Raw genomic sequence first — 15,089 nt, 5'->3', positions numbered from 1 at the left:
TATATATATATATATATATATATATATATATATATATATATATATATATATATATATATATATATATATATATATATATATATATATATATATATATATATATATATATATATATATATATATATATATATTGTATAAATTCTCGGTAATAATCTTTTGGAGAATATTCTTTTTTTAAAGCATCTGGAGGGCTTTTATAATATTCCGTTGCAATTTCAAAAAAATGGATAAATCCATGTGAACGGTAAAATGAGGAAAGATACGAATAATATTAATTAACTAATTAATACAAAAACCTAATTATGAATACTTTGTAATATTTTGCATTTCATATACATATGTACAGAGAGACGGTAAGCAAATGTGACTTTTGAGCAGTTGTGTTAAAAGATTTAACGATTTCGGAGAAAAACTCAAAGCAACTTATTTATACATCAACTGACATTTTAGTGTTAATAGTAACTCGCATTGTTTATTTACCAATTTTTATCGTTTCTAAACTTAATAAATTTACGATTTCATATTATGTAATGTGTTTTAAAAGTACGCACTGATGTGAAATAACAATTATAATACCCAAACTCATACAAAATTTGTCTATGAAAACTATGAAAGTAAATTGATATTTTCATGTGAACTTTAAAGATGAGGGAGGAAATGAATAAAAGTAATTAAGTTTAAAAGAATAATTAAATCAGTAAGTTGGAACAATTTCATTGGAATATATTCACCAAAGCAATAAAAATGTTGTTAAAATGATGAAACGACACATTTAGTGTCGTCAGAATGAAAAAATGTCATTCCAGACATTCTGGAAAGTCCTATTAGGTTCTGAAAATATCCTAGAATCATCTAGAAGCTAATAAACTATCTAGAGATGTTTTATAACCAAGAAAAAAGAATATTCTCGAAAACTTTCGGCGAATAATCTTTTGGGGAATATTCTCGACTTACAACACTAACTAGGAGTATTTGTCATGGGTTTTTTTTAATAAAAACAATCATTATTATTCAATTAGTATATTTCATTTAATAATAAGACAGTTTAAATTTCGCACATTGATGGACATAACACAATTTTTAGAGATACAATTACCTCTTGGAAGTAATTTAAGACGCACATTTTGTACGCACGTACGCTGCAGCAAAACTTTATTCATTTATGACACTTAAATATATTTATAAAAATTAAATGGCGCGGTGTCAACTTTGTCAATTCGATTAATTAAATACAGGACCGAAAATACTACCCTGATGCGTTTTGGACTTCACAGTTAGATGTCGTTTTGCATGAGACTAGAGAGCTGCGTACGTATAATACACGTGTGCGGTATAAGTATTTACGCTGAAACGGACAAATGAGATGAATCTGTATACACAATAAGAACATAATAAGAATCAAAATTATCGTAGACAAAATTTCAAATTCATCAACTTAATAACTAGATTTGGCACACTACTTCTTATTGAGCTACGTTTCGAAAGAAAGAGAAAAACTCTAAGCAAAACGTATGAATTAATACTGCATTTTGAGATATAACAGTAATTTTTGACATGATACATTTTCAATTACTGGATATGTCCAAAATATACTGAAACGCATGTTCACACAACATGCAAAGTTAAAACTTAAACTCTCATATAAAATCGAATCATTAAATAAAATGTCAGTTCAAAAATTTGACAAATTGTTCATATTAACAAGTTATAGTCATTGTTATACAATTTAAAATTACTAAAAAAATGTGTTATAAATGGTGGGATAAAAATAAAAACTTATTTTATCAGTACAATACGTCAATGTAATTGAAATTCATTTTTAAATCCAATTTTATTTTCAGCTAAGTACTAACGTTTATACAAACTCATACGTCCCAATATATTGATACGACAAAAGCTTATAATAAAACAATATCATCATGCGATGTAACTAATTATAAATTGTAAACAACCTTAAAATATATGTATGTACTTAGTCATTCGAATCCAATAGGACCCGCACGCTGAGTATTTTTAATCTTCAATTTGATTTTAAAAAAATATGTATTAAAATAATTGTGTAAACTTAAAACTATTTATTTTGCACCAATAATAGATAAGAAATTTGATAAAGTAAAAATTACACTAAATATGGCATCTAAATTAATTTATTACTTATTCAACGAAATACCTTTTTTCTTATTGCATGTGATCACTAAAAAAATAATGTATAAAATCTTAAGTAGAATGGCAGCAATTTATACTTAATACATACTACAATTTAAAATGACTTGGCAATCTAAGTAGACTTCGTTTGAATAATATAAAAAAAAAACAACAGCCATCTAAAACAATTACATCCCAAAAAGAATGTATGTATTTTTACTTTATCTATTATATATGGAAGTAAAATTTTCAACGTCTTAAAAGAGAAAATTTCTCTGATTTCGCAAAAATATATATTCAGTTCGACTTGTAAAATACAAAGCACGTCTTTTAATGGAAAGGTGTATCCTTTTTCATTCCATAGTTTAATATTATACATCCATATAATAGTTGATAAAAAAAAATGGGAACTAATAGCCCAAATAACATATTTACCTTGGTAACTAATTTATTCTACCATGAAGGAAACATGGAATGAAAAATATTGGAAAAAATAATAATGAAATAATCGATATTTTACTCCAATGTCAATAGTATGTACCCAGAGCCATTACTAGATCCCTCAGCGAAAGACGCAAAATACTAGAGAAACAATCATCTTAAAATTCCCTATCCAAAATAATCATAGATCAAAATGAAAATTCAGTATCTCATTCTTACCAAATAATGTCTACAAATGAAGCTTTTGAACTTCCTTTATTCGAGTTGATTATGTAGCCAAATTTTCATTATTTAAATACACAATTTTCTATTCGATTCAATTTTGTGTTACTTATTCTGAAACCCAACTTAACTTTAACCATTGATCTTAACTTGGCTATGATTTCAGATGTATCTATCTGGATACATAATATTGTTACATAATGGAATATTCAGCGATAAGTCAAAATAACAATTTCAGGTTGATTCCATCAACACTGAGAATTTTTGGGCTCCGAAAGACCCATATTCCGTACACCATATGATCCTAAATTTCCTTTCGAATTAATTCATCACCATTCCTTACACCACATGAAATAGATACACTATATATTTATAAGAATGTTATTAAGGAATGTATTAACTACGTTAACTAAAGTTCATATACTTTGATTAGATATGTATGTTTATAAAAAAAAAGCAATATTCCAACTAAATTTCCAGTTTCATTTCCCTATGAGATATTCCATATTGAATTATAATAATGAAAAATTAAAACAAAACTACAAGGTCAACTAGAAACGGCTCTGTACATACACCTAACGAAAAGAACATCATTAAAAATTTGGAGGCCGGTCACACTAATTATGGTTGAAGAAATGGTCTTTTCATTTTTTGTTCTCAGTAGACTTATTATTTAATCGATTTTCTTGAAGAGGCACCTAAAATAAATATAAGAAATTACATAAAACGAACTCGTTAAATTAAACATACAATAGTAGACAGTGAAATAACAAACCGTGGCTCTTTGGTCTTCCATTCTCCCACCTTGGACGCGCACTATTAGTGAAAAGAAGTCTTCATCTGGAACAGTAACTCCTCGATTGGGTGCCGTAGTAGCACACGGTCGAGGTAATTCCGAACGTTGATCTTCGAGTCTGGCACCCTACAACGAAATATTATTAATCATAGACAATAAGCATTGAATTGCCAACCATTAATCGCGAACACATACCTGTACTTTAGCGAGCATGTCGAAGAAATCATCGTCGGGCTTTTCCCCTATATGTTTCGATTTACGAGGACTGGACGTAGGTGGAGCTGTCTTTTTCGCCGGATTCAAAAGAGCCCTCTGTGAATCTATCCGCTCCGATTGAAGATCCAGTATCAACTCGAGCATAGCTTCACTGTGTGTACTGTGTACAATTTTCAGTTTGTTAAAACAAATCAATATATTTTACGAACAAAGTCTCGCGCAAAAACACTTATACAAAAGCTAAAATACAAATTATTATTCTTAAACAGAAAGACGCTGAAACGTAAAATCAAGTTATGTTCAACTATAAGCATACATTCAAATTTATCCACGCCGCAAACATAATTATGTATGTATATAATCGCAATAGCTTATATTTAATCGTCCTTACTGACCTGATATTGTTTTTATTATCGTTGCTTGCCGATCGTTGAAGTTTAGTTTGTTTGGCATGTTTAATTGGATGGTTCTCCTTGCCGACTTGCGACAAAGTGGCTCGTTGATCATCCATTCGTTCCGATTGACAACGAGATAACAAGTCAAAGAAAGATTCAGCCGGACCATCCTCCAACGGCCCCTTATGCAACTTTTTATTCAACTGTTGCTTGTTCATAATCATCGTCTCAGCTTGAGTTGGTTTCGCATCGGGTGTGAGCTATTTATGACAAATCAATAAATCACTTAAATAATTTGAAAAGCAACAATCAATCTAAAATTTTCTTGTTTGCAGAATGAATTCAATTTTTTTTATTGTATACATATATACCAGGAAGGCCTAACAGGTAAACCCCAATGCGCCTTTCTGGCCAATTACAAACAATGCAGCATTTTTATTACATAAATCGCTGAATTCTAAATTAATGATACATCTATGAATTTTAACTTGTACATTAATCATACTCAAATAATGATGACATAGTAGGTAGGAAGGTTTAGTCAATTTAATCGAGGAACCGTTTCAACAATGAAATCAGAAAAATTGACAAACTCTAGATAGGAAACGATCGACCTGGAGTCACAAATATCCAAATCTGACCAGCAGCATTACAGATATACTCAGAATAAATTATTTTCAATCGAGGTCAACTCACAGAATCGAACCCGGCGCCTCTCGGTGCTAGGCAAAAGCCCAACCACCGAGCCATGCTGCTGGCTATAGTGAAATATAAATTAGCATACTGAAACCATATCTGAAACTATTGGACGTGGTAATGTAGCAAAACAGAAATTAAGCTGTACCTGTAGAAGACTGAGCTGTTCCATCGATTGTCTTCTAACTCTAGACATCATCATAGCGTCACAAGTACTGCCATTGTTCGAGTTGCCTTCTTCGGATAACTCGCTCTCCGGCGAATCCAATGGTGGAAGACCGAGCACTTTACGCAGATCAGATATGTTCAACTGAGCAGTAGCGACACCCAACGAATCGCCCAACTGAAAAAATAACACATAATAAAACAAACCTATTCGCCAATCGGTCTTAAGAAACACATAGTAACAATGTAAGACCTCTTTAGATATTTCGTAGTGTTTTCCAGCAAAGTAGAGAGCCTTTTCATGATTTCCTAAGGCAGCGTGAGCGTTGCCTAGCGACCAGCTGGCGCGACCTTCTCCGACTCTGTCACCGAGCTGTTGAGCTGCTGCTAAATGTCGGACGTGATACTGCACCGCAACTGCATATTCACGCAACAGTGTGTACGTATTTCCCAATGAGTAGCATGCTTGAGCTTCAACAGCCACATCACACAACTCTTGCGCTAACACTAAAGTACATCTGAAAATTTAACACGTTTTATTAAACATATGGCTATTGTGTACTCCAAGAGTTTCTAACCTTATTGTGGTGTGGGCGCATTCAATATTGAGAAAAGAGAAGCGGGCACAAGCCAAATAAAAAAAACAAAACATTAAAATATTAATATTTGATAGTATTTTATTTTTAATTTACAGGTTTTTGTTTTATTTTTTAAATTAAAAAATATTATAGCACAATCAATGCGATCGTTGACATTGCAGTTCACTTGCTAAATACAGTAGAACCTCGATTATCCGGATGGTTAAAAACAAACACGAATTTTACGATTTTGCTACTTTGAAATGCATAACATAAAAATACGAAAAGAAGACGGAGTAATGAGTCAGTTGTCATCGAAATTCAATACTCAAAGGACGTTTGTTTCTTGAAAATTTGATCGCGATTTAATTATTTATTTTTAATATTACCAATATGGGACAGAAATCAAAAAGAAAACGTATTGTATTATCATTAAAAGACAAATAAGATACAGTCAATGCTTTAGAAAGCGATGTCTTAAGGCCGTTTTTTGTCAAGTAAATATGGTGTTGGAACGTCAACGATCTCAGATATAAAAAAAGCAAAGTGAAAAAACTAAGAAGTTTACTGATTCTTTAATGTCAGAAGATGGAAGCTCAGAGCGTAAGGTTATGAAAAAATCAGGAAATGAAGAAATCGAAGAGTGTATTTTTATGTGGTTCATTCTAAGACGATCGTCTGGACAGCCAATATCTGGTCCATTATTGTATGAAAAGTATTCGCGATTTGGCAGCTTCAAAAGGAACGGCTAAGCGAAAATCCATAGTTGAATTTCTTAATAAAGAATAATTTAATATTGATCTTCATATTATTATATGTATATGTAAATGTAGACAAACAAAAATTATTCATACTGAATGTACACATCTTTCCCTGTCAATTGTGATTTTTTCGATTATCCGGACTACCTTCATCCCCAATTAGTCAGGATAATCGAGGTTCTAGTGTATGTAGAACCAAAACAGAATTTGAATTTTAATGTACTTTTTATGGTCAGTTAGATTCCAAAAGTTTTCACCTGTGGTGTAAGATTTTGATATGTCATTTTAAATTTCCGAAGTTTCTTCAAGTTTTTTCTTGAAAAAGTTCTGTTAACGATTTAGCAATTTCAGTAATGTCTACTTTTGTAATATAAAAAATGTAGCCATGGGTTCGATAATGATAAATTGTTGAAATATACCTTCAAATTGTTTGGAACAATTTGGCATATGATGTGTAGTAGATAGTGTTGGGTCAAAACTACTATTTTCACCAATCACTTTCCTTTTATCTTCGGAAAGTATTAATTTTAAAAATTAATTATTCAAAATTGCATCTTAGCTTTGAATGTTCTTATGGATCTAATCATTTCAATAATGTTTTTGTTGTTTTTTACTTGAATCATTAATTTTGGGGTAAAATGCTTATGAGGGGGTAAAACGCCTGCGCACGATATTGACTAGCTGATTTAAAAAAAATATATTTAAAAATATTAGATTATAGTAAAAACTAAAGCAACTGTTTTTCTTCTTACTTTTATACTTTAATTTTTATTTGTTCGTTATATTAACACTTTGAAACAGGCGCATGTAAAAAGCTCCACGGACACAGGGTTGGGAATTGTCGTGTACTCTATGATAGTTAGGTATTCAAAAGCCTACTACTGAATATTCACTCCAGTACACACCCTGCATCGTTAGATGATGCGAATCGTTATATAGTTCCATGGAAGTTCTATCTTAATTCATAACTTATCGACATGATAATACTATTGTAGCTTATATGAAAATGAAAAGTCAAAATCGCCTCACGGCATGTACATATTTGGAGATCCACACGGGACAACCACTCACTTTAAAAAGTTAGGTAGCCGAGCTCAGCTTCCGCGGTCACCTGCTATTGACAAGTCCGGACAGGTTTCAACACGTCCGGACTTGTCTCAACCAGTCCGAACGTTACACTATTAATCAAATAAATAAAAAGCACTCACTTGTAATGTTCGGCAGCATTTACGAATTGTCCCAGAAATATATGAGAATTTCCAAGGTTGCTATTCGCTCTGCGTTCAGCAGCTTTATCGCCAAATTTACGCGCTATTTGAAGTCTATCAGTATGATATTTTATAGCTTGGTTAAAATCTCCAAGTAAATAACAAGTATTTCCGAGATTTCCGCAAGCTCTACCGCACGCTTGCTTATCTCCTAATTCAGTCATCAATGCCAAATTTTCTCTAAGGAATATAAAAATAAGATAAAAAAAAAATGCAAAATGGTATATACATATGTTACAGTTGAAGTGTATATTTCAGTTGTAATATATTTTGACTAGTTGGAATATATTCCATCTAACCTGGTACCAATTACCGTTTAAGTTGTAATATATTTTAACTAGTTGGAATATATTCCATCTAACCTGGTACCAATTACCGTTACAGTTGTAATATATTTTGACTAGTTGGAATATATTCCGTCTAACCAACGTAAGTTGATTCATATGGCGAATTACATTCCAACTAGTCAAAATATTTTACAACTGAAAATAAAGTTCAATTATAAGTTGGTACCGGGTAAGATGGAGAAGTTAGGTTTTCGTGAAAACGTCACTCGACTAGTAAATTGAGTTAGAAAGTCATATTTTTGTTTTGAACACATTCTTAGAGTTATCATTATACGATAATGATTACCTTTATTCGTAATACCTGTCAAATATTACCACATAATTAAATTCGAAAGCATTTTTAAAAACATTAAAGCTGTCAAAACTCAACTGTTATGTTACAACTGGTGCACATAGTTGAAAGTGTATTTGCGCTTGTAAATAGTTGAATTGTATTCGAATATGAATGGCCTAAAACCCCAGTTGGTATATATTACAACTGAAAATACCCTTCGGCTGTAGCAAATACATAAAACATAATAATCACTAACTCGTAATAAGACAACGCCTGATTCAAACAATCTTTGACTTCTTGTGGAAACTGTCCGGGATCGTTTTGTCCAACTCTTCCTAATTGCTTGCCTTGAGCGTGATAAACGTTTCCGAGATTGTAGAGAGCGCGACCTTCGCTCAGCCTATCACCAAGCTCCCTCGATATCTCCAAGTGTCGTTTACAACAAGCAACAGCTTCATTGAATTTTCCCATCACCTTAAGTGTGTTTCCTAAATTACCAGAAGACTTTGCTTCACCTAATTTATCTCCCATGGTCCTATAAGGTGCAAAAACACTCATTATTTAAAACTGAACATTCATAAAATGTGTATGCAGTATAATACTATACCTAGCTAATGTTAAATCGTGTTTGTGATATTGCATAGCCTTATTATAATCTCCGAGGTAGAAATAGGCATTGCCTAGTTGGCTGTATATCGCACTGAGTGTTCGCAAATCATCAGTGCCAGCTTGGATGGCAGCCTGGAAGAAGGCAACACCAGCTCTGCAATCGCCTGCTTTACATAGTCGTTCTCCTTCCAAGGCCAACTCCAGACACATGGAGCCTCCATCACAACTCTGAAATACAACAACGATATTATATATAATAAAACATTCAAAACACATACTTTTAACACACCATCAAATTGAATATTTGCTGTACAACAACCGTTAAACTACGTACGTATTATCGATCCGAAATAATCAGTTCGAATACCAGTTTTTATATACAAAATTTCGCAAAACCGGAATTGAAATTTTGCACAATGAATACACACAATGTAAAATACGTATGCAATTTTTCATTACATTATCTAAAAATATGCGTTATTTAAATTACTTACTCAACCACATGTAAATGTACATTACGAAAATATTACTTATGCATGTATTACATTTCGAATTACAAAAAAAAAAACTTAATATGTTATCTATCTCTATCTAAAATTGAAAGCGTGAAATTAGTCAAATAATCCGATAAATTAATTGTATCCCTACAAGTCACGAAACATTTGAAGATGGCCACACTTCAGAAATCGACTATTGGAGAGCCAAAAGTACGGGCATGGATAATTGAAAAACACGGATAATCCCAACTATCAATTTTTGATATCATTTCTATTGTTTGAGTGATAATAGAAACGATATCCGTATCACTCGTGCGTTGAAAACCTGGATCATTTGAACTGCGATCAAACTGCTTCTCGATTTTTTAATGAATATTTTCAAGCACGGATGATCAAAAGTAATTTTAATGTACTACAAAAATATGAAAATTCAAGTTAGATTTCAACTACACAGTAAAAATCACAAAACTTCATCTACATATTTTTACTATGTACATACATAGTAGTAAACTAGTTGCATTGAAAAGGTTCATTGTTCCCTCAAGCAATGCAGGTGAAAGATGAGAGATCAAAAAGGTTACAAGCCCATGTCACGGTGTCAAACATATCTACTAACAATTACATATGCACATATGTACGAAATAGAAAATGTATTTTTAGTTTTGTTACGTAAAATGGTATTTGTACCTTTGAAGTAAATATCTACATATGTATACATTCAGATCACAAGTCAATTCCGTTTACAAAATGTAAAAATAGATTTTTTCAAAAATTGATCGTTCTAAAACCAAATATTATTCATTTTTGTGACTGAACTAAAGTTTATTTAAATTATCAAAAGCCCCGAAATAGTATTTTATATTTACTAACGCTAAAATGGTCCGCTCTAGAGTATAGTCGATCGTTTACTCTCAGGTTCAAAAACATAAGATTGATTGCTAGAAAGTAATCATTTGTGGTTATTAGTTGAATATAATTACTTGTGATTGAACTGCCTCACTCGTAACTACATACATAAATAATTACTTTCTAGAAATCGATCTCATGGTTTTCAACCTGCTAGAAAACGATTGACTATACTCTAGAGCGGACCGCAGTTGAACTGGTTTGCTTTTAAAATTTACAGGAATGATTGAATCAAAATTAGAGAAATTCTATGCCACACTAACCTGAATTTGCTTTACAAATTTTGGGATTTGAAATTTTTTTTAAACATTCTATCATCTAATATATAATTTCGAAAGAGATTTTTTTTTTTCGATTCAAACAGCTACATAAAAGCTAGTTAAATGAATGGTCTATAGGTGTCGCAAACAGTTTTAGTAAAGTGACAGTACGCAATCAGTGATTGAAGTTACATGAAACAATATACAGAATTCAGGAGACACTCCCTTCGTCCAAAACAATGAAATTAAGTTATTTGGGAAAATCAGGGTTGGTTTTCACAGCGATTGCAATTTTCAGTGTTCGTTGAATTGTGAAAACTATAATGTAGTGTAACCATTTTTATGAAGACAAATCTTGACAATATGGAGCTGTTGGACAGAAAATAAAGCAATTTACACGAATATGTTTCCAATACATACACAAGTTATTAATAGATTTTTTAATAGACTCTTGAACTAAAAGATCCATCTAAAAGTAATGGTTATGCTGTAACTGCTAGTACTCAAAACCAAAACCTACTTAACCCTTTCAATGCTGAACAACGCCGATCAGCTTCTTGTCGACAAGTCTATGGGCCTGAAGAATGCCGATATGCGTTGTACATTGTGCATGTATAAAATAAACAAGAATACTACCTGCTAAGCCATTCCAGGTAGCATTGAAAAAAAATGCATTGAACGTTAGTCGTGCAATTGCTTTGTCTGCATTTAGAAAGACTCATTTACATTGAAATTTCTAAATTTATAACCATAGCAGAATTACCCGATGAAATCTTAGAAATTTTAGGGTGCTACTTTAGTATGCGATCTACCTTCACATTTTTACTTTAATATGCGGTCTCACTGTCTGAGTTCTCGCGTGTGACACTGAGACTGAATAATACCGACCCTAACAACCTAATCTTAAATGAATAGGGCCAACCTTAACTCAATCTAACCTATCCTGACCCTTAAATAAATAGGTCTTTTTTTTAATTTTTATTTCATCAATATTTTCACAAAAAAAAAACATATTATAGCAGCCAACACCTATTTATTTAAGGGTCAGGATAGGTTAGATTGAGTTAAGGTTGGCCCTATTCAAATGCTTCCACAAAATTATGGGCCGGCAGGAAAAAACATTTCGTTGCTACGATACAAATAAAAAAAAAAAAATTGTCTACTGCAATTCAAAGGTAGATCGCATACTAAGGTAGACCGCATACTAAAGTAGCACCAATTTTAGATTGTGGCTTGGTCTATTGTTGCACATTCAATCAACAGAAGCCTAAACAGAAGATTGGGGGTCTGTGGACAAATCATTAAATCATTGACGAGAGCTTATTCACCAAGCTGGTCGAGTGCTTCCTTAACAGTGGATTTCCTATGAGACAGCCAACAGCATGGCTCGATGGTTGCGTTGATACTAAAGCAGCGAGAGATCGCCGGGTTCGATCCCGTGAGCTGACCGATTGAAAAGAATTTCGACAAAAAACTACACACGCTAGGAAATATTCTTCTTTGACATTTTATTTAATTATGTATATGATCACAATAAGTTATAGCAGAAAGCCGTATAAAGAGAGGGGTCTACCTCACGGCACCAAAAGTCAAAAGATCTAAAAAGCAAATATCGGAAGGCAAAGATCGAAAATCGAAACGGTACTACGTATATATATATATATACGTAGTAGCATGCCGTTAAATTATCTCTCTTTTTGTCATACAGCCTTGTTTAATGTGCGCGCGCAGGATACGGGAGGAAAAGCCTGTTCTTCTTGTTCCTGTTGTATCCTGCTCGCGCAAATTAAGTGATGATGTACGACGGGGGGAGAAAAACTTTTAACGCACGCCACTGATATATATACTAACCGTTTTTCATATGTATTCATGGTAAACGAACATTTTCGATTCTTTAACATTCGGTGCGGTGACGGTCACCCAAAGAGAGCTATCGACGAAGTGGGTGTATTATTAGCTTGATAATATTTAAACACAATAGAACCGGAATTGAACTGATATACATTTTTATTATTACAAACCTCCTTTAGGTTTCACACGGTCTTCGTTTAAGACGTCATTTTTTGTACCGAACCAGAACAAAAAAAAATAATGGTTCGGGTCTCTGTGAATCATCGCTATAATTTCGTTAGATCACGATACATTACTTTACACACAAACAGTTGAACATATGTGAGAGATCTGTTACATGGCATAATAAACGATACTGATCATGTAAATTCGTGTTTGACCGAGTTCATTTGGCAAAGACAGCAAGTCTTCAAACGTCAATGTGATGAAGACGTATTCGAGTGGCAATAAAAAGTTGCTGGCCTTCGGTATCTATACTATTAATTGTGTATATATTATGTGTTCATCAAAACAAATTAATGAAATATGTTTTTTTGAATTTATTAAAAAAAAAATGACACGGAATAACAGGAAAGTACCGGATGGTATAGCTCGTGCAGCGAAAGCTGGCACGTACCAATTACAAGCACGTATATTGTGTCCGTGAAGATATGAATAAGATTTTTTGTATCTGTTTTCTAGGACAACCAGTTGGTCCCTTTCATACGCACCCACTTTCCGATCATGACAGAAACAACAATTATCTTTTGTATTGTTCAAAGTGTGCACTACAGGGTGATTTTTTCCAGTTTCACTGGTCAGTCACCGATCAACCCCCACAAACTGACGTAATGCGTTCTTATATTGTTTGTAAATTGGTTAATTGAAGTTAGTTCATTAGAATTAGTGGATATATGATAATAAATTTGTGGTGGCTAATAAACCGCCAACATCGCAACCTTCAATATCGGAGCCATCAACGAAACAACCTATATCTTCAGAGTCAAACAACCTATATCTTCATCAGATCCAGCAGCATCCACATCTTCATCGACTGTGCGAGTTGTTTTAAGGACACCGGGCAAAAATCGTGTAAGGTTATCAAAAATAACTACAGTGGATAGTTTTGATCAAGAGGTCATCAGGCGAACTATCTACGATTTTCATCTAGTTCATAAGACATTTCCGACCCTACAAAAGTTATTAGAAGTTTTGAAAGATAGTTTAAAATTTAAAGGTGCAATTTCTTAGTTAAGAGTTATCGTTCGTAGGCTAGGTTTCAAATGGAGAAAGATGAAAAATAATAAACAAATACTTATTGAAAAAAGTGTAATTCGACTGAAGAGATCCATATATCTTTCCAAATTAGAAGAGTATAGATTGCAAGGCCGCCCTATAGTTTACACGGAGGAATCCTATATAAATAGCTCACATACATACGATGCCAAAATCATGGTCCGATGAAACTAGCAAAGGTTGCAGAGTACCGATATAAGGGTAATATGCTAATAATAGTTCACGCCTGTTCTGAAAAAGGATTTATTCCAAATGCGTTACTTATATATCCATCTAAAATTAAAACCGGAGATTATCATAATAATATGAAAAGCTTGTTCCAAATTTACAACCCCAATCTGTAATTGTTATTGATAATGCGTCGTACCATAATGTCATGTCAGAACCTATGCCCACATCTAATTCGTACGTACGTACGTTCGTTTTACTTATAATTAAAAAAAAATGCTATTTATCATTTTATTCGTGGCACGTATTCAAATATTAAATAAATATGCCATCCAAATTATATCATAGATCTTAAAAACATTACACGATCGGTTGAAATAATAAAATATATAAATATTAGCGTGTTTCTTTCAACAGCCTGTATTTGAAAAATGCATTTGTGTGAGTACTGTGTACGCGCCTTCTGTAGCTAATATACCTATAGTTTTATTTGCATGTGAAGATACAATAAAAACTTACAGCCATGGCCACCAAAAATTATACTAGGATCAGACCAGCTGTCACAATTCGGCGGACGTGACGGTTGACGAAGATAGGCGTGGTATGATCGAAACGAAAACGATTAACAATGAATAGGCGAACGAGTGCCTAGTAAGGCGATCACAATTGAATGAGTCAGTGGACAATACTGTCAGTGGGATGAGTCATTGGTGTTGGGCTCGGGAAGACACCTTTATGTACATACCTGGTTGTCGTTGGTGAGATTGTCAGCGCTGGCACTCAGAGACATATCTAAATAAATGCTAATACACTGTTATTATATTATAGTAAGGCGGTCATGTCGGTCGCTATAATAACAACAACGTGCGGCAGCTCATCTGGCAGCTGCGGTCGTCGAGACGCGACGCCCTCTCTCCTATTGCGGTAATGTCGTAACAGAACGCATTTTACGGCCATGACAACTTGAGCGGTTGAGGCTCAAACGACTTTTCCATGATAGATCGCCACAAATAATACTAACAGATCCTATATATTATCAATATGAGCTAATCTTGTATAATTTTAAATATTCCTGTAGGAATCTCGTCATCGTCATCGTCATCGAAACATTCGAGAATATTCCACAACAACAAACCACATTCCTTGCAGAACTCACCACACGTAAACAACACGTGCACTTCTTGGAATCAATCGCCAGTTCCTTCGAGAATGTTCCACC

At 33.2% G+C, this 15,089-nt stretch overlaps 1 protein-coding gene across 1 annotated transcript; it reads right to left on the bottom strand.

Moving 5' to 3' along the window:
* Window positions 1–1,012: 1,012 nt before the first annotated feature.
* pins (G-protein-signaling modulator pins) lies at window positions 1,013–14,804 on the bottom strand. Its single transcript, XM_077446469.1, has 10 exons — window positions 14,616–14,804; window positions 8,912–9,141; window positions 8,561–8,839; window positions 7,624–7,863; window positions 5,330–5,594; window positions 5,060–5,254; window positions 4,216–4,475; window positions 3,800–3,980; window positions 3,584–3,730; window positions 1,013–3,506 (listed from the first exon to the last, which is right to left on the bottom strand). The coding sequence occupies exons 1-10, from the start codon at window positions 14,658–14,660 to the stop codon at window positions 3,453–3,455; spliced, it is 1,896 nt and encodes a 631-aa protein (XP_077302595.1). The 5' UTR covers window positions 14,661–14,804; the 3' UTR covers window positions 1,013–3,452.
* Window positions 14,805–15,089: the final 285 nt, after the last annotated feature.

The sequence above is a fragment of the Arctopsyche grandis genome, chromosome 2 (genome assembly GCF_051622035.1).
Source record: "Arctopsyche grandis isolate Sample6627 chromosome 2, ASM5162203v2, whole genome shotgun sequence".
Classification (NCBI taxonomy): domain Eukaryota; kingdom Metazoa; phylum Arthropoda; class Insecta; order Trichoptera; family Hydropsychidae; genus Arctopsyche; species Arctopsyche grandis.
This window is presented reverse-complemented; position numbering and strand designations above follow the sequence as displayed.